General features: G+C 44.6%; 1 protein-coding gene across 2 annotated transcripts in view; it reads right to left on the minus strand.

The window, feature by feature from the left end:
- Positions 1 to 25,039, minus strand: part of LOC141148765 (hexosaminidase D-like) — a 94,139-nt gene that overhangs the window by 21,427 nt on the left and 47,673 nt on the right. For both annotated transcript variants that reach the window (XM_073636487.1, XM_073636488.1), the window contains exons 6-9: positions 23,834 to 23,998; positions 20,885 to 21,068; positions 13,085 to 13,156; positions 2,984 to 3,188 (exon numbers count right to left, since the gene is read on the minus strand). In XM_073636487.1, the coding sequence (XP_073492588.1) occupies positions 2,984 to 3,188; positions 13,085 to 13,156; positions 20,885 to 21,068; positions 23,834 to 23,998 (626 nt within the window). The remainder of the gene's footprint in view (positions 1 to 2,983; positions 3,189 to 13,084; positions 13,157 to 20,884; positions 21,069 to 23,833; positions 23,999 to 25,039) is intronic.

Consider the following 25,039-nt stretch of genomic DNA (forward strand, 5'->3'; position numbering starts at 1 on the left):
GGAAGAGTACTTGCCTCCTCATCCACTGAGTCCACGACCTCCACTACTCTGGAGGAGGATGCCCTCGGGCTGGATGGTGGATGCTGGGGCTCAACCTGGACTGCCGGGCTCTGTACCAGCATGGACTTGACTGAACCCAGTGAGTTCGTAAGTTCCTGTACTGAAGAGAACAAGTCCTTGTATTGCTGGGATATTGCCTCTTTAACCAAGTCCTTAATACAGGACCTGCACATTGCCTTCTGCCATTAATCTCTAAGGGGGTTCTTGCAGGAGGGACATTTCCTCTGACTTGGTGGATTTGAATGTTTGGACTTTACTAACGCTTTTTCCTGAAATGAGAAAAAAAAATGTAACTCCTAGGGCCCCTAACACAATTTACCAACCCCTAGTGCACAGCTAGACCACCAGACAGAAAGGAAACAGTGTTCCGAGCAGTGTCAGCAACCACCTAGTCCATACTGCAGGGTCCAAGTGAAGTAACCTCTGACCGTGCAGCTATAGGCTCCCCACAGGGAGGATCCAAACAAAACAGCAAAACATAAGCCCATATGGATCAGAATAAAAGGCACCACTGTACCCCTCTTTCCTAGGCCTGACCGGTGCTTGAGGCGCCTGCTTCCGCCGTAGCTGTCGGTCTCTCCTCCATCTTGGCAGAGAACGCAGAAACCATCTGGTTTTTGAATTCCCCGGTTCTCTGCATCATCAACAAGGGCTGGAACCGGAAGCGCCGGTCAACAGACCCACCCCCTAGTCTCTGCGTTCCAGGTGCTTGGAAACACTATCACCACGCCCCCAACCATCAGCGGCACCCGCCCGACCATCAGAGACATGCCAGCGGACCCCGAGTACACAGACACCGCACCTCCTTTTGGCAACCCGCTATCCATACTTTGCACTGAGGAGTGCAAAAAAAGCTGGAAACAGCTGGCTGGAGATCAGAATAGATACAATGGTACCTGTGCTATATCCCAGCAGCTCTGGATCTAGAGTTGCCGATATACAGTGCCTTGAAGTATTCATACTCCTGGAAATTTTCCACATTTTGTCATGTTACGACCAAAAACATAAATTTATTTTTTTGGGATTTTATGTGATAGACCAACACAAAGTGGCACATAATTGTGAAGTGGTTTTCAATTTTTTTTTTTTTTTTTACAAATACACATCTGAAAAGTGTGGTGTGCATTTGTAATCAGCCCCCTTTACTCTGATACCCCTAACTAAAATCTAATGGAACCAATTGCCTTCAGAAGTCACCTAATTAGTAAATAAAGTCCACCTGTGTGTAATTTAATCTCAGCATAAATACAGGTTTTGTGAAGCCCTCAGAGGTTTGTTAGAGAATCTTACTGAACAACCAGCATCATGAAGGCCAAGGAACACAACAGACAGGTCAGGGATAAAGTTGTGGAGAAGGTTTTTTTTTTAAACAAGAAATGTGGAGAAGTTTAAAGTTTAAAATATCCCAAGCTTTGAACATCTCACGGAACATTGTTCAATCCATCATCCGAAAATGGAAAGAGTATGGCACAACTGCAAATCTACCAAGACATGGCCGTCCACCTAAACTGACAGGCAGGACAAGGAGAGCATTAATCAGAGAAGCAGCCAAGAGGCCCATGGTAACTCTGGAGGAGCTGCAGAGATCCACAGCTCAGGTTGGAGAATCTGTCCACAGGACAACTATTAGTCGTGCACTCCACAAATCTGGCCTATATGGAAGAATGGCAAGAAAGAAACCATTGTTAAAAGAAAGCCATAAGAAGTCCAGTTTGCGAGAAGCCATGTGGGGGACACTGCAAATCACCCTGAACACACCTACCCCACCGTGAAACATGGTGGTGGCAGCATCATGTTGTGAGGATGCTTTTCTTCAGCAGGGACAGGGAAGCTGGTCAGAGTTGATGGGAAGATGGATGGAGCCAAATAAATGGCAATCTTAGAAGAAAACCTGTTAGAGTCTGCAAAAGACTTGAGACTGGGGTGGAGGTTCACCTTCCAGCAGGACAACGACCCTAAACATACAGCCAGAGCTACAATGGAATGATTTAGATCAAAGCATATTCATGTGTTAGAATGGCCCAGTCAAAGTCTGGACCTAAATCCAATTGACAATCTGTGGAAAAACTTGGAAATTGCCGTTCATAGACGCTCTCCATCCAATCTAACAGAGCTTGAGCTATTTTTCAAAGTAGAATGGGCAAAAATGTGCAAAGCTGGTAGACACATACCCAAAAAGACTTACAGCTGTAATTGCAGAGAAAGGTGGTTCTACAAAGTATTGACTCAGGGGGGCTAAATACAAAGTCATGCCACACTTTTCACATATTTATTAGTAAAAAATTTTAAAAAACATTTATCATTTTCCTTCCACTTCACAATTATGTGCCACTTTGTGTTGGTCTATCACATAAAATCCCAATAAAATACATTTACTTTTTTGGTTGTAACATGACAAAATGTGAAAAATATCAAGGGGTATGAATACTTTTTCAAGGCACTGTAATAGAGGGGAGTGATTTGCATAGTTCTGCTTGATCCCAAAATAGGAGGTAAACTCCTCGTTTTCTGGGATTGTGTTGGCAGTGATGATATATAAATGCCTTCTGTGTAATGAAGGTTCTGCTGTGCCTTGCATTGCTTTACACATACGGCTTTCTGGTTCCTTTTGGATAACTTGTCCATGAACTAATTGGCTGTACTTGCTAATTATTGCCTTAAAAGTAAGACTCTGCTGCCCTCTGGCTGTCCTTCGTGTGATTGCAGCGATGCAGTATATGTCAGTGTCATGTTCTGTACTAGTTTTCATGCTTAATTCAGTTTTTTTTTTTAATATAAAACCAAGTGTATAAGAAGAAATAGGTGTTGCTAATGGAAACCAATCATATTAGAAAATATTTTAGCGCCTTCGAATTTGGATTCGTAGCTGGTTGTCCAGCTCCTAGCATGCTCTCTGGGGAGACCAACCATTTTTGTATCTTACCTTTGCCATCCTGTCAGTGCCATCCCATTATAATGGATTTTGGGGAACTTGCTCATCCCATCAATGACCTTCTTCCATTGCTGGTGGTTCTTCATGTGCAAATCCATCGGGGTCCAAATCTGGTTTGGGGTTGATGCCCCTTTAAAAGCACTTGCAAACCAAATACTGGAAAATCCACTCTTTTCATATTTGGAGATAAAAGACTCTGAGATGGAAGAACATTACAGCAATATTAAATGAAAAGGAATCAATTTCCTATACCGTATATAACTTCCTCTTCATTGAAGTGCAAAAGACATGTCTGTTACCAACTGGATTTCAGCTGCCAAGACACTCTCTGAAGAGTCAGACCTATAGCTCTCCAATCAGGAAAGCCTCTGCTCTCTAATGATAGCAGATCCATAGGCCTGACTCAGCAGGGGGTGTGTTGGACCTCTGCAGAGAGACCATTGTTTCAACAAAGAGAGCAAGAGTCCTTCACTGCAGCATGCTGGCAGGGGAAGGGCTTTACTACTCAGGCTGTGGCTGCTTTCAAAGAAAACCAACTGTGAGACTTTTTATGCATCTGGAATACACGTAGAGGGTCTATTCTGAAGGTTTAGTTTGACTGAAAGCTGAACTCTAGGCAGATATAAAAGACACAAAAATAATGCAGCTTTTTGATCATTAAAATGTATTTTTAAATACAAGTAATGGGAGTAATGTGACCCGTCTCTGTACAGCAGGGCTGGAGTGTGAAGGGAAGAAGCAATACAAGGAGCCAATCAGTTCAAGTGCTCACAAGAAGCAGGCTGATAGGAGGAGAGAGTAGATTGCCTGAGAAATGAGCTGCTCCTGTACTGCTTCTCCTTTTACTGTCCAACTATAGGCTTTGACCGAGTCGAGGATACCCTGGACTCAGAGGAAGTGGACTGAATGAGGTGTTCTAGTGGCACAAAAAAGGACTAGAGGGGGGAAATCTGGACTGAGCGTGAATATTGCAGCAAAAGCTATATCCATTATTTTATCCTTTTTTAGATGTTCATTTTTATCTTGTAATTTTTAGGGGAGGGGGGACTGAGGGACAATGTTGGAGGCACTATGGAGGCCTTGAGGCTCTGCAGCAGGTGGTGGTGGTGGGCTTCCCATAATAGCACTGGACAGAGGGGAGGGGCCAGGAGCGCAGACGGGGGGATCCAAAAAGAGGAGGAGGTTTGTGGCCGCTTTGTGCAATTCTATTCACAGAGCAGGTAAGTATAGACATGTTTGTTATTTAAAAAGAATACATACAGTTGTGCATAACACAAAAAACTTTTCTTTTTACTCATGGCTAGTGTTTGGCTGAAGCTATTTATTATCAATCAACTGTGTTTACTCTTTTTAGGTCATAATCACAACAGAAACTACCCAAATTACCCTGATCAAAAGTTTACATACCCCAGTTCTTAATACCGTGTATTGCCCCCTTTAACATCAATGACAGCTTGATGTCTTTTGTGGTATTTGTGGATGAGGCTCTTTATCTTCTCAGATGGCAAAGCTGCCCATTCCTCTTGGCAAAAAGCCTCCAGTTCCTGTAAAATCCTTTTCTTTTTATGTACATCACGGGACACAGAGCCTCAGTAATTACTGATGTTATATAGGGTATCACTAGGTGATTGGACACTGTTCACACCCTTAACAGGAAGTTCAACCCCCTATATAATCCCTCCCCTTACAGGAATACCTCAGTTTGGTAGCAAAGCAATATAAGTGTATTAGAAGAGGGGCAGGACCTCTGTGTCCCGTGATGTACATCAAAAGAAAAGGATTTTACAAGTAAGCTGTTATAAAAAATCCTATTTTCTTTCTCGTACATCACGGGACACAGAGCCTCAGTAATTACTGATGGGATGTTCCAGAGCAATGCTATCTGAGGGGGGGGAACCACAACCAAGTAGGGTGTAATCAGACCTGAGGACCCTGTACCGCTGCATGCAGCACACTACGCCCAAAGGCGATATCCTCATGCCTTCTCACATCCACCTGATAAAACCTGGTGAATGTATGGACTGAAGACCAGGTTGCGGCCTTGCAGATTTGAGCCATAGAGGCCCGGCGATGCACCGCCCAAGAAGCACCAATAGCCCTTGTGGAGTGTGCCTTGATCTGAAACTGAGGAATTTTGTGTTTTAAACCGTAAGCTTGAATAATCATTTGTCGAATCCATTTAGAAATGGTAGATTTTGACGCTGCCTGTCCTCTATTGGGACCTTCTGGCAGCATGAACAAAACATCCGTTTTGCGAACTTGAGCAGTTGCTTCCAGATAAGCTTTGACTGCTCTTACTACATCCAAAAAATGTAGTGAACTTTCTTCCGAAGAACAGGGATCAGGAAAAAAGGAAGGCAGAACAATATCTTGGTTTAGATGAAAATCTGAAACCACTTTCGGTAAAAAACTAGGATGAGGCGCAATACCATTCTATCCTTATGCATGATGAAATAAGGCTCTTTACAGGAAAGAGCTGCTAATTCTGACACTCTTCTAGCAGAAGAAATGGCTACCAGAAAAATAAATTTTCTTGTCAACAAGATTAAGGGAATCTGACGTATTGGTTTAAAAGGCTGTTTCTGTAAAACTGACAGAACCAAATTCAAGTCCCAGGGGTTTAGGGGCGCCTTAACCGGAGGATTAAGACGCGTTACCCCCTGCATAAAGTTTCGGACCAAAGAATGTGAAGTAAGTGGCCGTTAAAATAATACTGATAAGGCCGAGACCTGGCCCTTGATGGTACTCAAGGCCAGCTTCATCTCTAATCCCAATTGTAGAAAATAAAAAATTCTACCTATCACATATTTTCTGGGATGACAACCCCTGGATTCACACCAGGATACATAAGCTTTCCAGACTCTATGATAAATTACTCTGGAAGCTGGCTTCCTTGCATTGATCAAGGTAGATATCACAGGACCTGAAAGCCCACGACTCTTCAGAGCGTGGGTCTCAATAGCCAAACCCTCAAATTTAGTGTTTGTAAGGCAGGATGGAACACTGGACCTTGAGATAACAGGTCTGGGCGTGATGGTAGGGTCCACCCCCAGACCTGTTATCTCAAGGTCCAGTGTTCCAACCCACCGTCATCCTTTCTATTTCTGCATACCAAGTCCTCCTGGGCCAAGCGGGGGCTACCAGAAGTACCGACTTCCTTTCCTGCCCGATCCTGCGAAGGAGTCGTGGCAGTAGCAGAATAGGCGGGAACGCATAAATCAGTGAGAACCGATGCCACGGAATCACCAATGCATCTGTCCCGTATGCAAGAGGATCCTTTGTCCCTACCACAAACTTGTCGATCTTTTTGTTGAATCTGGATGCAAAGAGATCTCCATCTGGAACCCCCCATCTTTGGCATATGGCCCAAAAGATGTCGGGGTGAAGAGACCATTCCCCTGGGAATAACCGATGGTGACTTAAATGGTCCGCCTGCCAGTTTGCTAACCCTGGAATGAAAAACTGCCGATATGCATGGCACATGCTTTTCTGCCCAGATAAAAATCTGGTTCACTTCTCTTTGAGCTGCCAGACTCCTGGTGCTTCCCTGATGATTGATATAAGCCACTGCTGTGGCATTGTCGGACTGGATCCTGACTGGGCAACCCTGTAGCCTGAGAGTCCAGGCCTTTAGGGCTAGATATGCCGCACAGATCTCCAGAATGTTGATGGGCAAGGTCCTCTCGGTTTTGGACCATACCCCTTGGACCCCAGACTGTTCCAGAACTGCTCCCCAACCCGAAAGACTGGCATCCGTTGTTACCACCGTCCAGGTAACCGGTAGAAAGGATTTCCCTTTCTGCAGGCTTTCGGGTATTAACCACCAATTGAGGCTCTGACGCACTGCATGAGACAGGTGCATCGGAAAATCTAATGCCTGAACTTTCTTGTTCCAGACCGACAGGATACTGTGTTGCAGCAGTCTTGAATGAAACTGAGCAGAGGGAACTGCTTCGAATGAAGCCACCATTTTTCCCAGCAGCCTCATACAAAGGTGGACAGAAGACTACCAGAATCAGCTCCCTTAAGGCAGTAATCTTTGCCTGAGGTAAAAATACCTTCTCCTGGCCTGTATCTATGATCAGATCCAAATACTCCAGTCTTCTTACTGGTTTTAGGAAAGACTTCTCTAGGTTGAGAATCCAACCTAGGCGTTCCAGATACTTGACTGTGATCATCAAGTTCTCGCTCAAACAGGCTACCGACCGGTCTATCAAGAACAGGTCGTCTAGGTATGCTATGACAGTTATACCTTGAGCCCTTAATCTGGCCAGAGGAGGAGCCAAGATCTTTGTAAACACTCGAGGTGCAGTGGCTAGCCCGAAAGGTAGAGCCACAAACTGGAAATGGCGCCCTTCTATTTTGAAGCGCAAGTACTTTGGATGAGCAGGAAAAATGGGTACATGCAGATACGCATCTCTGATGTTTATTGATGTCAGAAATTCTCCTCCCTGCAGGATGGAGACTACTGACCGAATTGATTCCATGCGAAAGGATCAAATCCTTAGGAATCGATTCAGATCCTTCCTTTAGATCCAGAATGGGTCTGACATCCCCATTTGGCTTTTGGACCGTAAAAAGGTTGGAATAAAATCCCAATCCTTGATCTTTCGTGGGAACCACCATGATGACTTTTTGCAAGAAAAGTCGCTCTAACGCTAGAAGGAGCGACTGCTTTTTCTCTGGATCTCTGGGGACATTTGATCTGAGGAAACGAGGAGAGGGGAATTCTTGGAACTCCAGTTTGTAACCTAAAGTTACTGTGGAGATTACCCATCTGTCCTGGAAATCCTCCTGCCAGAGCTTTGAGAACTGTAGCAGTCTTCCCCCCACTCGATCGAGCGGGGGCGCCCCTTCATAAAGGGGCTTTAGTGTCTCGTCTAGCAGGCTTCTTCCCCCAGGACTTCTTTTGTCCCTGGGGTTGACTCTTGTTTCTTGACCCAGATGGAGGAGGCCGTCGCGACTGCCTGGAGGCTGATGCTCCTGGCACTGGGGAAAGAGTCCGTTTGTAAGAGGGACGCTTACTCCTTTTCTTAACAGGTAAGAGAGTGCTTTTCCCACTAGAGATCTTTTGGATATAATTATATCCAGATCTTCTCCAAACAGCCTTGCACCACGAAATGGAAACCCAGCCAGAAGTTTCTTACATGGTGCTTCAGCTAACCAATTTTTCAACCATAAGATTCTACGCATATGCACAAACCCAAGTGAAAGACGAGAGGTTTGCATGATAGAATCTCTGATGGTGTCAACAGGAAAACATAAGGCCGCAGGAAGGTTAGCCAACCCCTGGGCCTGCTGTTCAGGAAGAACTTTGATGACCTGCTTAACATGGTCTCTTAAGTATTGACAGACTCCGATCGCTGCCACTGCAGGTTGAGCTACTGAACCTGCTAAGGAGAAAACATCTTTCAACAGGGATTCCATCTTTTTATCAACAGGATCCCTGAGCATCTGAGCATTGTCTACAGGACAAGTCAGACTTTTATTTACGAAGGAAATGGTGGGAACATCAACAGCCAGTATCCCCACATTTTTATAAACTTTTCTTCCATAGGATAAAGTGTTGAAAACTTTTTCGGCGGAAAAAAACGTTTATCTGGGTGATCCCACTCAGAATAACGGAGCTTTTCAAGTAAATTATGAACAGGAAAAGCATGTGTTTGAGGAGGCTTCAGTGACCCCAAAGAAGAAGAGGGTTCTTTAACTGATTCAGATATGAGTACTTTAAATGTGGAGCGGACCAACCCAGCAAGGATCTGTACTAAGACTTTCTCATCCTGAGAAGCCGAAGAAGGCCCCTCTCCACTTGGTCCTCAGGGGAGGAATCATCCGTCCCATCCCGATCCTCTGAAAGGGATTTTTCTCCTTTATACCAGAGCTCCTCTGCCTGAGGGTCCTGGGTAACAGAGGAAGACCTAGTGCGTTTTCTTCCACTGAGTGAAGATGCAATTATGGCCATTAATCTTTCCTCTAAACCATTAATGGTTGAGGAAAAAACCTCCTGTGTAATGTGTACAGGGGTTGAAGTGCCAGAAGCAGATGCAGCCCCTGACCCCAACGGCTCTCTCTGGCTAGCCGTCCCTGGCCCTTCAGGGGGGGGGGGAGGTGCTGCAGAAAGGGGGTCCTCAGAGCCTGAGAGAGATCCCCTAGAGCCTCTGGTTCTTGGGGTATTTGTACCTCTTCTACCCATAGTGCAAAGCAACAAGGTGGAGGTATCACAAAAAAATGAAACACTGACTGCTGAGCGATGTAGTCCAGCAACAGCCTTGCTACCAATGCCCAGTCTAGTGTTTCTTAGTAAATGCTGCCTAGGAGAATGCCTGTGTCCCACCTTACATGCGACTGTCAGCTCTGTGTCCCTCCATAGGCTGTGTGCACTTGCAAAGTGTGCTTCTTATAGCCTTGCAGCCGGCAACATGGGCGTCTAAGCACACCGAACGTCGCGCTGACGCTCCACCCCCCCCTCCTCCGACCACCCCCCGCCCCCTCCTCGTTTTTTCAAAAAAAAAGTGCGCTTCCCGCGCGAGCCGACCCTCCAGGAAAAGCGTGGAGGAGAGGCTGGGGGTGGAGGAGGAAGGAGAGAGGCCGGCAGTGATGGGGTCTGCCATATGCAATGGCGGCGGTGGTGATAGTGCGGTATACTATCACCTCACAGACCACTTGCGCCCCCCCCCTATTTTTGGGGGGAATATCCCTGAGGAGAGCCCCCCATCCCATCCTGGCTGGAGGAGCTGTGCAGCGTGAACATCGAGACAATCAAGCATGAAAAGGTATGTGCTCTTGGCAGCCCCCGGTGGTGACAATAGGCATAGCACACATTTACTTAAAGGAGAAACCTACTAGAATTAAAAAATTCTGTGGAATCTCCCTTACCTTATCCAGCTGCAGGGTTCTGTTATACAGACCCAATCTTCACCTCTCACGATGGGCTCCGTTTGGAAAACCTTCAGAGACTGGGGCCCCCTACGGATAGGGGGATCCGCAGTTCCGGGTCTGTAAAGTACCCGGCCAGAAATAAGGCTAGAAAACCAAATTCTGAAATGCGGGGTCCAGCTCTCTAAAAAGAGGAAGCGTTACAGGTAAAACCTCGTTTCTTCGGACACGAGGCCCGGGTACCATCCAATTTGGCCTGGAAAAGACACTTTGAAATGGATCATAGGATATTCCCTTTGGAGCTCAGCACAGGACATCTTTACACGTCCAACACCTAAGACACTGACGAAAAAACCGAGGAATCCCTGTAAGGGGAGGGATTATATAGGGGGTTGAACTTCCTGTTTAGGGTGTGACCAGTGTCCAATCACCTAGTGATACCCTATATAACCCATCAGTAATCCTGAGGCTCTGTGTCCCGTGATGTACGAGAAATAAACATCAGCAATTCACCTCCGTGTTTCACAGTAGGAATGGTGTACCTTTCATGATGGGCCTTGTTGACTCCTCTTCAAATGTAGCATTTAAGGTTGTGGCCAAAAAGCTCAATGTTGGTCTTATCACTCCAAATAACATTGTGCCAGAAAGTTTGAGGCCTGTCTTGGTTTGGCGTATTATAAGCGGGATACTTTGTGGCATTTGCGTAGTAATGGCTTTCTTCTGGCGACTCCACCATGCAGCCCATCTTTCTTCATGTGCCTCCTTATTGTGCATCTTGAAACAGCCACACCACATGTTTACAGAGAGTCCTGTATTTCACCTGAAATGATTTGTTGGTTTTTCTTTGCATCCCGAACAATTTTCCTGGCAGTTGTGGCTGAAATTTTAGTTGGTCTACCTGACCGTGGTTTGGTTTCAACAGAACCCCTCATTTTCCACTTCTTGATTAGAGTTTGAACAGTGCAGATTGGCATTCTCAATTCCTTGGATATCTTTTTATATCCCTTTCCTGTTTTATACAGTTCAACTACCTTTTCCCGCAGATCATTTGATAATTCTTTTGCTTTCCCCGTGACTCAGAATCCAAAAACCTCAGTGCAGCACTGCATGAAAGATGCAAGGGTCTGTCAGGAGTCCAGAAACTCATTGCCCTTTTATCCACACACACTAATTACAAGCAAACAGATCACAGGTGTGGATGGTTACCTTTAATAGCCATTCAAACCCCATTGTGTCAACTTGTGTGCATGTTATCAGGCCAAAATCACTAGGGTATGTATTTTGATCAGGGTCATTTGGGTAGTTTCTGTTGTCATTATGATTTTAAAAGAGTAAACGCAGTTGACTGATAATAAACGGCTTCTGCCAAACACTAACCTTGAGAAATGTTTTTGTGTTATCATTCATATTCTCTGAAAAATGGCAAAGAAATAATAAATTCTGCCAGGGTATGTAAACTTATGAGCACAACTGTGCATATATATATATATATATATATATATATATATATATATATATAATTAAAAAAAATAAATAAATAATAATAATAATTATATATATATAATTATCTCCCTCTCTATATTATTATATACATACAGAGAGAGAGAGAGAGAGAGAGAGAGAGAGAGAGAGAGAGAGAGAGAGATACCTTTACAATCACTTTAAGTACTGAAAAATAGTAGCAATAATCAATGACAGGATCCCCTCCTAGAATCAACTCCACTGTGCCCCCTATCACGATAAGTGCAGAAGAGCTGCCTTATTACCAATGTCTTCCAGTCATTTTCTCCTGCCTTCTTACAAGCTAATCTCAGTGATAAGCTCCTTAATGTGCTTTGCACGGATGCGAGGCTTACAATACCAGGAAATCTGTTTTTTTTTTCCTTCTTTATGATATAACATTAATTTTTAAACAGCAACAAAGCATAAAAGATTTTTCATGGTGGCTCTCATGCCTCAACTTTTTGCATTGAAAAAAACTTCCATAACTATAGCCTAAACAGATATATAAATTCGAAAACCTAACACAAAATATTTCCAGCATTATGGCAAATCTTTGCAATGGATCATTCCATCATTATAGGGAAATTGTCCAGATTTTATAAACCTCAAATTGAGTAACTTATTAGTTGTTTACTTCTTGAATAAGTATTAAGAAATGGTAGCAATAATCCATGACCGCACTGCCTCCACCCCCCACATAAGTGACGGCACTGAAGACAAGTCCCAGTTTTTGTCAGTCTTAATGAATGCAGACGAGCTGTCTTATTACCGATAGCTCCGAGTCATTTTCTCGTGCCTTTTTTTTTTTTTTTTTTTTTTTACAAGCTAATCTCGGTGATAAGCTCCTTAATGTGCTTTGCAGGCTTACAATACTAGAAAATCTTTTTCTTCATTAGGAAATGACATTAATTTTTAAGCAGCAGCAAAGCATAAAATCAGCCTATAAATGTTGAGATAATATGTCGGACAAACAGAAGATTTTTCACACTGGCGGTCGTGCCTCACTCATTGGCATTAAAAAAAAAAAAGATGGCATAAAAAAAGAGATGCCATAATCCAGACTAAATGAATATATAAATCAAAACCTGACAAATCTTTCCAGCTTCATGGAAAACCTGTACAACGGATTATTTCATCATTAACCACATCCGCCTGGCCTATAGCAGAATGACAGCCGGGCGGTGGTTTTATCATCCTGACTGGGCATCATATGACGTCCAGCAAGATAAGTCACTCTTGTGTGCCCCCCCCCCGGTAGTGTCTCGCTCCGACACACTGCATCTCTAATCTCGGTAAGACCCTTTTCATACTGAGGTGCCTGAAAACTGCCTCCCATTTATTTCAGTGTTTTTTCACACCCGGACGGTGCACTTGCGAGACGTTAGGAAAAGACCCGCAAGCAGCATCTTTGAGGCGGTTTGGGAGCACTGTATTTAGCGCTCCCAAAACGCCCTGCCCATTGAAATGAATGGGCAGCGACTCCCAAGTCACTTCCTTGCTATAGAATCATTGCTATCCTCTACATGAAATTACTGCAATCCTTTATATGTAATTTTTGCTATTCTCACTACAGAATTATTGCTAGAGAAGTTTGAATCATTGGTGTAAATTATGTAGTATAGCGGCCTAAGAATCCATACGATTTGAATTTTTTACAAAACATTTTGTTAGCACTCTCACCAGTCAGAAAAAGTGACTGTATACGTTACTTACCCGTTTGCTCCATGTTGAAGTTTGTATGGTACAGCCACAGGACAGGAGACACAAACTTCGTAATTCCGGCAGCTGCAAAAGATTGCAGAGCATTAGACACGGGGCATTATTGTAATATTAGTAAATCACTAGCAAGTGCAATGCATCGTATTTTGGTCTTTTTTTTACAGAAGAGGATTGGTGGATGTAGATCTCCCTCTGAAAAACTGATTGTTTGTGGTGAGTTGGGGTGGCCACACAATGACTGATAATTGGCCAGTTCAGCAGGGACGGCCAAATTTCGATCACAGTGTGGCAATAACCACTCAACAGAAGTCGATCATTTGATCAATTAATTCGGAAGGGGAAAGCTGAAAAACATTTGGCTGCAGCCAGGTTCTGCTGTCAGAATGCGGGGTGATTTCTCCATCCACCTGGTTTTAATAGAAGGAGGAATCTGTTAGTTTTATGCATTCAGCCCGCTGGCTGAACAGCAAATTGGGCCAATTCTGAAGAATCAACTTTGTTGATTTTTTGAAGGAGCTTGGTCTAAAATTGTTGGCCAAACAGAGCCTGCAGCAAAACAGAAGGCACTGTTCAGGTACTGACAACCAACATCAGCAGTTGGCATAAGACAATAGCCAAGCAGGGGGGGCCTTGTCCACCACACAGTTTACATGGATGGAGAAATCTATTATTGTATGTCCCTCTTCAGATTTAAAGTAGAATTTGGTAAAAATTAATAGTAACTGGCGCTTGTTTAGGGGGGCTCTAATGGGGAGTATGACTTACTTTACTCCATAGTTCCATAGGCCACTGCTTGCCTGCGTCATCATATACAGTATAAAGGAGGTTCAGCAGCCCTGCATTGTATGGGATAGCATCAAAGTCCAATCCATATCCTGACCCAGAAAAGAAACCTGGACCATCCTCCTATACAAAACAGACTGTGTATTTTGTATATGTGAGAAAGCGGGTGAGATGGCGGGGGTTTAACAATTTATTTATTGCCGCCAGTCCAGAGTTAAAGCTAAACTTCACCCAAAAGGAGAAGTTCACAGGTCCCAGGAGACTGTGGGACCAATTACGGGGCACAGTGTGAAGCCACAATGAGTCACAGTCGCATGCCCACATTAGGATGCCGAAGCCTGCACCTCAAAACTGGCAAAGAGCCGGGTCGGTTGAGGACATCACTGGATCCTGTGACAGGTAAGTGTGTGTTTTTTAAAAGTCAAAAGTTTGTAGCTGCTGACTTTTAAATTTTTGTTTACAGGGTAAAGAACCAATAAGTATTAAAGTATTTTTTCTTGATGGTCTCCTTTCTTTATTCATTATTCTTTATTTATTATTATTATTTTTGAATAGTGTTCCCCTTTAAAAAGGAACCTGCAGCGAGCAAGTATGAAGGCTGACATTTCTTAGTCTCTGACCTAGAACGAGCATGTAGATCAGGAGTTCTGACTTCATACGGACTTTCTAATCTGTATGCTTGTTCCAGGTCACCATCTTAGAAATAAAAAAAAAGCCCAGACAGAGCCAGGCACCTAGCATTTTCAAAAACAGGTCACCAAAGGCAGCTATATCTCTCAGCCCAGGTTTCCTTTAAGGTACCCAAAAAAACAAAAAAAAGAGCCCCACCCCAATGTGGTGGCCGCATTAGCTTTTTTAGGTCAAGAACGAGTCCAGAAAAATAGGATTTTTTAAAACAGCTTACCTGTAAAATCCTTTTCTTTCGAAGGACATCACGGGACACAGAGCCACAGTAATTACTGATGGGTTATATAGGTATCACTGGTGATTGGACACTGGCACACCCTATCAGGAAGTTCAACCCCCTATATAATCCCTCCCCCTTGCAGGGATACCTCAGTTTTGTAGCCAAGCAATATAGTGTATTAGAAGAGGGGTGGGACCTCTGTGTCCCGTGATGTCCTTCGAAAGAAAAGGATTTTACAGGTAAGCTGTTTTAAAAAATCCTATTTTCTTTCTCGAACATCACGGGACACAGAGCCACAGTAATTACTGATGGGATGTCCCAGAGCAATGCTACCTGAGGGGGGGGAACCACGACCAAGTAGGGTGCAATCAGACCTGAGGACCCTGTACCGCTGCCTGCAGCACACTACGCCCAAAGGCGATATCCTCATGCCTTCTCACATCCACCTGATAGAATCTGGTGAATGTATGAACTGAAGACCAGGTTGCGGCCTTGCAGATTTGAGCCATAGAGGCCCGGTGATGCACTGCCCAAGAAGCACCAATAGCCCTTGTGGAATGTGCCCTGATCTGAAACGGAGGAATCTTCTGTTTCAAACCGTAAGCTTGAATGATCAACTGTCGAATCCATTTAGAAATGGTAGCTTTTGACGCTGCCTGTCCTCTATTGGGACCCTCTGGCAGCACAAACAAAACATCCGTCTTGCGGATCTGAGTAGTTGCCCCTAGATAGGCCTTAACTGCTCTTACTACATCCAACGAATGTAGAGATCTCTCTTCCGGAGAACAGGGATCTGGAAAAAAGGAAGGTAGAACAATGTCTTGGTTTAAATGAAAATCAGAAACCACCTTCGGTAAAAAACTAGGATGAGGGCGTAGTACCACTCTATCCTTGTGTATAATCAAATAAGGCTCCTTACAGGAAAGAGCTGCTAATTCTGATACTCTTCTAGCAGAAGAGATGGCCACCAGAAAAATTAATTTCCTTGTCAACAAGACCAAAGGAATCTGACTTATTGGTTCAAAAGGCCGTTTCTGTAACACAGCCAGGACCAAATTCAAGTCCCAGGGGTTTAGGGGCGATTTAACCGGAGGATTAAGACGCATCACCCCCTGCATAAAGTTTCGGACCAAAGAATGCGAAGCAAGTGGCCGCTGAAATAATACTGATAAAGCAGAAACCTGGCCCTTGATGGTACTCAAGGCCAGCTTCATCTCTAATCCCATCTGTAGAAAATCAAGGATTCTACCTATGACATATTTCCTGGGATGCCAACCTCTGGATTCACACCAGGTTATATAAGCTTTCCAGACTCTATGATAAATCATCCTGGAAGCTGGCTTCCTTGCATTAATCAAGGTAGATATGACAGGACCTGAGAGCCCACGACTCTTCAGAACGTGGGTCTCAATAGCCAAACCATCAAATTTAGCGTTTGTAAGGCAGGATGGAACACTGGACCCTGAGATAACAGGTCTGGGCGTTCCGGTAGTGTCCACGGGGAACCTACCGTCATCCTTACTATTTCTGCATACCAAGTCCTTCTGGGCCAAGCGGGGGCCACCAGAAGTACCGACTTCCTTTCCTGCCTGATCCTGCGAAGGAGTCGTGGTAGTAGCAGAATAGGCGGGAATGCGTAAATCAGTGAGAACCGATGCCACGGAATCACCAACGCATCCGTCCCGCATGCAAGAGGATCTTTTGTCCTTGTCACAAATCTGTCTATCTTTTTGTTGAATCGGGATGCAAAGAGATCTACATCTGGAACCCCCCATCTTTGGCATATGGCCCAAAAGACGTCGGGATGCAGAGACCATTCCCCTGGAAGTAACTGCTGGCGACTTAGATAGTCCGCCTGCCAATTCTCTATTCCCGGGATGAAAACTGCCGATATGCATGGCACATGCATCTCTGCCCAGACTAAGATCTGGTTCACCTCTTTTTGAGCAGCTCGGCTCCGGGTGCCTCCCTGATGATTGACATAAGCCACTGCTGTGGCATTGTCGGACTGGATCCTGACCGGACAACCCTGTAGCCTGATAGTCCAGGCTTTTAGAGCTAGATGTATCGCCCGGATCTCCAGAATGTTGATGGGTAAGGTCCTCTCTGTCTTGGACCATACTCCTTGGACCGCAGCCTGTTCCAGAACTGCTCCCCAACCTGACAGACTGGCATCTGTTGTTGCCACCGTCCAGGTAACCGGTAGAAAGGATTTCCCCTTCTGCAGGTTTTCGGGTATGAGCCACCAATTGAGGCTCTGACGCACCGCATGCGACAGGTGCATCGGAAAGTCTAATGCCTGAACCTTCTTGTTCCAGGTCGACAGAATACTGTGTTGCAGCATTCTTGAGTGAAACTGAGCATAGGGAACTGCTTCGAATGAAGACACCATCTTCCCTAGTAGCCTCATACAAAGGCGGACTGAGGGACCCTTCTTGGTCCTTACTGTCAGAATCAGCTCTCTCAAAGCAGTGATCTTTGCCTGGGGTAGAAATATTTTCTCCTGGCTTGTATGTATAATCAGACCTAAATATTCCAGTCTTCTTACTGGTTTTAGGAAAGACTTTTCTAAGTTGAGGATCCAACCCAGGTGTTCTAGATACCTGACCGTGGTCCTCAAGTTTCCATTCAAAGAGGCTACCGACCGGTCTATCAAGAGCAGGTCGTCTAGGTATGCTATGACAGCTATACCCTGAGCCCTTAATCTGGCCAGAGGAGGAGCCAAGATCTTTGTGAACACTCGAGGTGCAGTGGCTATCCCAAAGGGCAGAGCCATAAACTGGAAATGGCGCCCTCCTACCTCGAAGCGCAGAAACTTCTGATGAGCAGGAAAAATGGGCACATGCAGATATGCATCTCTGATGTCTATTGATGCCAGAAATTCTCCTCCCTGCAGGGTGGGAACTACTGTTCGAATTGATTCCATGCGGAAGGATTGAATCCTTAGGAATCGGTTCAGATCCCTTAAGTCCAAAATGGGCCTGACATCCCCATTTGGCTTTTGGACCGTAAAAAGGTTGGAATAGAAGCCCAATCCCTGGTCCTTTGCGGGAACTATCATAATGACCTCCTGCGACAAAAGTCGCTCTAACGCTAGAAGGAGCGACTGCTTCTTCTCTGGGTCTCTGGGAACATTTGATCTGAGGAACCGAGGAGAAGGGAATTCCTGAAACTCCAGCTTGTACCCTAAGGTTACCGTGGAGACTACCCATCTGTCCTGGAAGTCCTCCTGCCAGAGCTCTGAGAATTGTCGCAGTCTTCCCCCCACTCGAGTGAGCGGGGGCGCCCCCTCATGCAGAGGTCTTAGTGTTTTGCCTAGTAGGCTTCTTTCCCCAGGACTTCTTTTGTCCCTGGGGTTGACTCTTGTCTCTGGACCCCGATGGAGGCGGCCGTCGAGACTGCCTGGAGGCTGAAGCCCCCGGCGCTGGGGAAAGAGTCCGTTTGAAAGAGGGACGCTTACTCTTCTTCTTGACAGGTAAGAGAGTGCTTTTCCCACAAGAGATTCTCTTGATATAGTTATCCAAGTCCTCTCCAAACAACCTTGCACCACGAAATGGAAACCCAGCCAGTAGCTTCTTACATGGTGCTTCGGCTGACCAATTTTTCAACCATAGGATTCTACGTATATGCACCAACCCCAGTGAAAGACGGGAGGTTTGCACGATAGAATCTCTAATGGCGTCAACCACAAAGCATAAGGCCGCTGGAAGGTTAGCAAACCCCTGGGCCTGCTGTTCAGGTAATACTTTGATGACCTGCTTAACATGGTCTCTTAAGTATTGACAGACTCCAATCGCTGCTATTGCAGGTTGGGCCACTGATCCTGCTAAGGAGAAAACATCCTTCAATAGGGATTCCATCCTTTTATCTACAGGATCCCTGAACATCTGAGCATTGTCTACAGGACAAGTCAGGCTATTATTTATGGAGGAAATGGCGGCATCAATAGCTGGTATTCCCCACATTTTAATAAACTTTTCTTCCATCGGATAAAGTGTTGAAAACTTTCTCGGCGGAAAAAAACGTTTGTCTGGGTGATCCCACTCAGACTAAATAAGCTTTTCAAGTAAAGTATGAACAGGAAAAGCATGTGCTGCTTGGAAAGGTTTCAGTGACCCCAAAGCAGAAGAGGATTCTTTAGCAGTTTCAGGTATGGGCAACTTAAATGTGGAGCGGACCAATCCAGTGAGGATCTGCACTAAGACTTTCTCCTCTTGGGAAGTCGCAGAGGGTCCCTCTCCACCTGAATCCTCCGAAGAGGAATCATCCATCCCATCCTGATCCTCTGAAAGGGATTCATCTCCTTTATCCCAGAGCTCCTCTGTCTGAGGGTCTTGGGGAACAGAGGAAAGCCTAGTGCGTTTTCTTCCACTGAGTGAAGACGTAATCACGGCCATTAATCTTTCCTCTAGACCATTAATGGTTGAGGGAAAAAACCTCTTGTGTAATATATACAGGGGCTGAAGTGCCAGAAGCAGGTGTAGCCCCTGACCCCGATGGCTCTCCCTGGCTAGCCGTCCCTGGCCCATCTTTAGGGGGGAAGGATGCTGCCGACAGGGGGCCCTCAGAACCTGAACGAGATCCCCTAGTGTCTCTGGTTCCTGGGGTGCTTGAACCTCTTCTACCCATAGTGCAAAGCAACAAGGTGTGAGGTATACAAATGAACACTGTCCACTGAGCGATGTAGTCTGGCTAAAAGCCTTGCTACCCAATGCTCAGTCTGGTGTTACTTCAGTAAATGCTGCCTAGGAGAATGCCTGTGTCCCACCTTACATGCGACCGTCAGCTCTGTGTCTCTCAGAAGGCTGAGTGCACCTGTACAGAGTGCCTTTAATAGCCTGCAGCTGGCCTGAGTGGGAGTCTAAACACTCTGTGCTGACATCCCGCCCCCTCCTCTACCGCCCCCCCCCCCCCTCGAGTTTTGAAAAAAACGAGCGCTTCCCGCACTGCCGACTCTCCTGTCATGCTCTGGAGAAAAGGCTGGGGATGGGAGGGGGGAAGGAGGGAGACTGGTAACAAGATTTGCCTGAACGGCTATCTTCAGAGATGGTGGCCATTAGGCCACAGAGTCCGGGTGGTATAACCACTTTCTAGACCCCTGTGGCCCCTCTCTAGCCTGGGGGGGAACATTCAAACATGAGAAATCCCCCCATCCACCTTACCTGCTTGCAGCCTGCTTGATACGCTGGGACATACACAGCGATTACAACACCTGAGACAATCAGTCAGCATGTGTAGGTTTGTGCTCTTGGCAGCCCCCGGTGGTCACAATAGGCATAGCATGCATTTACCTTAAAGGAGAAAAGCCACTAGAACTCAAAAATTCTGTGGAATCTCCTCTTACCTTATCCAGCCGCAGGGTGCTGTTTACACAGACCCAATCTTCACCTCTCACGGTGGGCTCCGTTTGAAAAAACCGTCAGAGACTGGGGCCCCCATCAGTAGGGGGATCCAACAGTTCTGGGACCGTAAAGCACCTCGCCAGAAATTAGGAAGTTTAAAGCCATTTTCTGATCTGCGGGGTCCAGCTCTCTAAAAAGAGAAGCATTACGGGTAAAACCTCGTTTCTTCGGACACGAGGCCCGGGTACCATTCAATTCGGCCATGAAAAGACACTTTGAATGGATCCGGTTCGCCTGGCTTGCCCCAGTATAGGATCTTAGGATATTCCCTTTGGAGCTCAGCACAGGACATCTTTACACGTCCATCACCTAAGACACTGGCGTAAAAACTGAGGTATCCCTGCAAGGGGGAGGGATTATAGAGGGGGTTGAACTTCCTGATAGGGTGTGCCAGTGTCCAATCACCAGTGATACCTATATAACCCATCAGTAATTACTGTGGCTCTGTGTCCCGTGATGTTCGAGAAAGAAATACATCTTGGTCTTGGTCTTCAGTTCCCTTGTCACTTCCTGTGATCTGAACTAGATTACCAGGTGAAAACAAAAAAAATGGCCAAAAAACTAATGCAGCCATCACATGTAACAATAACAATTTTTGGTCCCTGCATCACACAAAAATGCACTGAGCTTTAAGAACATGAATAAGGGGTCACCTGAAATATTAAAAATTATGGCATACACACAGCTAATAGACAAACTGACCGCTAATGCTTTCTACACTGAGTTTTCTGAGCATGTCATCCCACATGAGCAGACTCTTCTCGGGGTACCGAGTATGCAGGAAGTCCACCACGTTCTTCAGATGGGTCAGGAACATCTTCCCCAGGTCTCCTTTGTTATTGTTCAGCCAGGACTTGGAATCCTGCCCTTCTCCCAGGTGGTAGACCTGCAGGTTGATGCAGAAGAATCATTTAGCAAAGGTTCCATATTATGGATCAAACCAGAAGACAATATTGGTGAAAGATTTTTGTCTCTCCTCTTGGATCAACCATCCAAGTCCAAGAGGAATGCCAGAAAAGTTTGTGTTCATGGAAAAAAAACTGGCTGAAATTGAATTTTCTTAATAGCTACTATGTGCCCAGCATTTCCATACATATTTGACCAAAATAACAATGTAGGGTTATTAAAAAATCTTAAAGTCTTCAGATATTCCACCCACCATCTGTTGCCTGTGGCTGGCCCTGCACTGGCCTTCAGCGGGCCATATACTAGTGAAATGTTTTCAAAATTTTTCGTTTTAAAAACATTTCATTCACTTTCCTAATCATTAATGGGGTCAAATCAACTTTGTTTTTGACCGCAGTGCTGAGAAAATTTAGAGGAGCAGGATGGAATTTTACTTCTCAAAAGAATTAAATTCTAACAGTGTATGTAGTTTTAGTTAACAAAATCCATTCATTCCAGAATCGACTGTTAAAAGCAAATTCAATTTTGAATTATTTTAGAACAAAAGTTGTTGAATTTTTTACGTGAACTTTTTTTTTTTAAACCTACCAGTGTATGGCCAGATTTAAAATTAAGATAACAGTCTGAAGAAACAATCAAATTGAAAGTTCAGTTATCCAAGAAAGATCATGGGACAAAAAACATATTTCTATTATAAATGACATGTTTTGGTCTGTTCTGTAAAAAAAAAATTCTGTGTGTTTTTTTTTTTTTTTTTTTATCTTAAGGAAGTTGAATGTTCTTGCACAATGTACATGCACATTTCCTGAAGATGGAAGCATAATGTTGATATTACAAAGCATCATTGTCTACATTTTGTGAATTAAAAGGCCTTCTCAGCAGGGAGCAGGGAAATAGTTACCATCAAAAGGTGAGATCTCTCCTATAATCATGTGTAATGTCCACAACTAGCTACACATTATTATATATATTATATATATATATATATATATATATATATATATATATATATATATATAATAGAATGAAGGGTTGCCACCTCATCCTTTTAAACCCGAACACTTATGAATTACACAGGTTCTGAGGCTAATTTAATGCAGATAAGGCACCGAGTTTGATTGCCACCTTAATCAGCCACATAACCTATGTAATATATATGTGTTTGGTTTTAAAGCGATGAGGTGGCAACCGTATCAAAAGTTGATGCAAAAAGTGATTTGTAGTAGAAATACATATGTTATACAATGGATGGGTCCTAGCGGTGTCTACTTAGTAATTTCCGGCTTCCAGGGGCATCGGTAAGATATTGTATATACAGTACATAGTTACATTGGTCCAGGATTAGAAAGACTGCAGATAGCAGTTAGGCTGGTCACTGCTATAGCATCACTGTTAGTTGGGGCTCTCCTGCTGGGAATATGATTTAAAGCAGAGTTCCACCCAAAAATGGAACTTCCGCTTTAAGAGAAGGTGACCCCCTGACATGCCACATTTGGCATGTCATTTTTTTTGGGGGGGGGGGGGGGGGCATGGAAACCCTCTTTTTAGAGGGTTCCAGCAGCCCACTTCCTCCCGGGGCACCGCAAGTAAGTTCACCTCTCCCCCCTCCCTCTCGGCAATCATCTGGGACATGTCACAGGTCCCAGATGTTTGCCCGGCCAGTCACATCGGGCAGCGTGGCTCATGCATGCGCAACGAGTGCCCGGCTGTGACGCCACAGCCGGGCGTCCACAGTGACAATGCCGGCGCTGCAGAGAGGAGGAGGAGACGAGCGGGGCTTCGTTCCCCCGCATCGCTGGACCCCGGGACAGGTAAGTGTCCAATTATTAAAAGTCAGCAGCTGCAGTATTTGTAGCTGCTGACTTTTAATTTTTTTGTTTTTTAGTCAGGACTTTAGTCATGCTTTAATTAAAATTTTAGCCCATATGCAGAGGATGGTGAAAATGTAATAAGAGAGATAAACTGCAGTTAATAAAATAAATCATTACAAGTTATTACACATAGCACAGTATAAACCTATTTTCATTGTGTCGCACCCTCCTAGAAGTAGACTGAGCTGCTAGATACATTTAGTTGGCTCCACTATAATAAGAGGAGCAGGGGTTGATTAATAAGGGCTGCTCAGTGTCTTACAAGCTGATGCTCTGTTACTTCCCCGTCTTCCACAGAATTCTAGAATTCTAGTGGAAGGAAGATCAGGGCATGCAGCATGAATACTTAATGGGAATTCAGTTAATCCCTGGGGACGTGTGTCCAGTTGGTGGTGAGAGAGCCCATAGTCTGAGGCCTGAGGATCTGCATGCAGAGTCCTGGGTCCAGTCCTGTTGAAGGAGACGCCTGTGCAGGGCATCTGCCCCATTGGAAGATTTCATGAAGAATACATCAGGAAGACACAGAGGTCCCAGCTAGGCCTAGCTGGGGAGGCCTATTCGCAAGCTTGAGTCCAGGGATCAAGTTGGGTCTGGAGAAGCTCACTGCAAACAGCTAGAAGGAAGTTGGTGGGAAAGAGTCCAGCTGTCCTTTTTTTTTGAGCCGCTGGAAGAGTGAGAAAAATGCTGGGTGCCTGGCTATATGTGCTCTTAGGGCAAACAGGAATGCATTCACCAGCGGCCTATGGGAGTGTATTACAATTGTATCTATGTGAGCTAAACGGAGGTCTACTAATCTGCTTAGATTTCTTCAATGACCAAGAAGAGGATACTTTATAAACAAAAGAAGAATAGACGTGGATATGCTTATTCTTACCTCATCTGCTCCAATGTGGACCCAGTTGCTCTTTGGATGCTTGTCAAGAACCTGTGTCAACATCATTTTTAGCAAGGGCATAGACTCTGCGGAGTGGGGGTTCAGGCTGTTGGGGTAACGCTCCACTTCTCTGAGAGCTCTGTACTTGTCATGCTTCAGAATATACTGTGTGTGGAAATACAAGATCATTTAAACTCAGACATGGTCCATGTCTCCTACACCAAATCTAGACATTTAACAAAACATTGAATTCCTCACTGTATTGGGCAAAAAACTGCATGTCACAATGGGGATGCTTTCCTAAAATTGGAGAGTGTAAAATCTGGTGCAGCTCTGCATAGAAACCAATCAGCCTCCAGTTTTTTTTTTTTTTGGCAAAGCTTAATTGAACAAGTTGAAGTTAGAAACTGATTGGCTACCATGCACAGCTGCACCAGATCTTGCACTCTCCAGTTTTAGAAAATCAACCCCAATATTCTAAGCCAAATTGGGACCACTAAAACGATAAAACATTCTGTGTACAGCAGAGTGGATGCTAAATGAGGGGGTTTCTTTGGGTGTAAAATATTTTATGCTTACAGTAAATGTTCCAATGATGTATACCTAAGCCCTAATTATAATCTCCAGTGGGTCAAAAATGACATGAATGCACAAAAGAAAATTCTGTAACGTGCAGGAAATGATGATGGCGTCATAAAAATAAGATACGTAGCTTTGTTTTTACAGCTGTTGTAAAGAAAAGCTGTCTCAGTAAATGGAGAGCAATCAATCTGATTCAACTATGCTGCAAAATGACATCTGAAGAAAAGCTTGTTGTTTTTAGACACTTCTTAACGCTGACAGTTTTTTAAATGAGACTTAGGCTGACAATACATACACAGATTAGCCATTGCAAAATCTATATTTTATTTATTTATTTATTTCAGGTACTTATATAGCGCCGTCAATTTACGCAGCGCTTTACATATATATATTATACATTCACATCAGTCCCTATACCCTCAAGGAGCTTACAATCTAAGGTCCCTAACTCACATTCATACCTATACTAGGGCCGATTTAGACAGGATCCAATTAACCTACCAGCATGTCTTTTTTTGGAGTGTGGGAGGAAACCGGAGTACCCGGAGGAAACCCACGCAGACACAGGGAGAACATGCAAACTCCAGGCAGGTAGTGTCGTGGTCGGGATTCGAACCAGCGACC

This window comes from Aquarana catesbeiana, linkage group LG06 (genome assembly GCF_042186555.1).
Source record: "Aquarana catesbeiana isolate 2022-GZ linkage group LG06, ASM4218655v1, whole genome shotgun sequence".
In the NCBI taxonomy this organism is placed as follows: domain Eukaryota; kingdom Metazoa; phylum Chordata; class Amphibia; order Anura; family Ranidae; genus Aquarana; species Aquarana catesbeiana.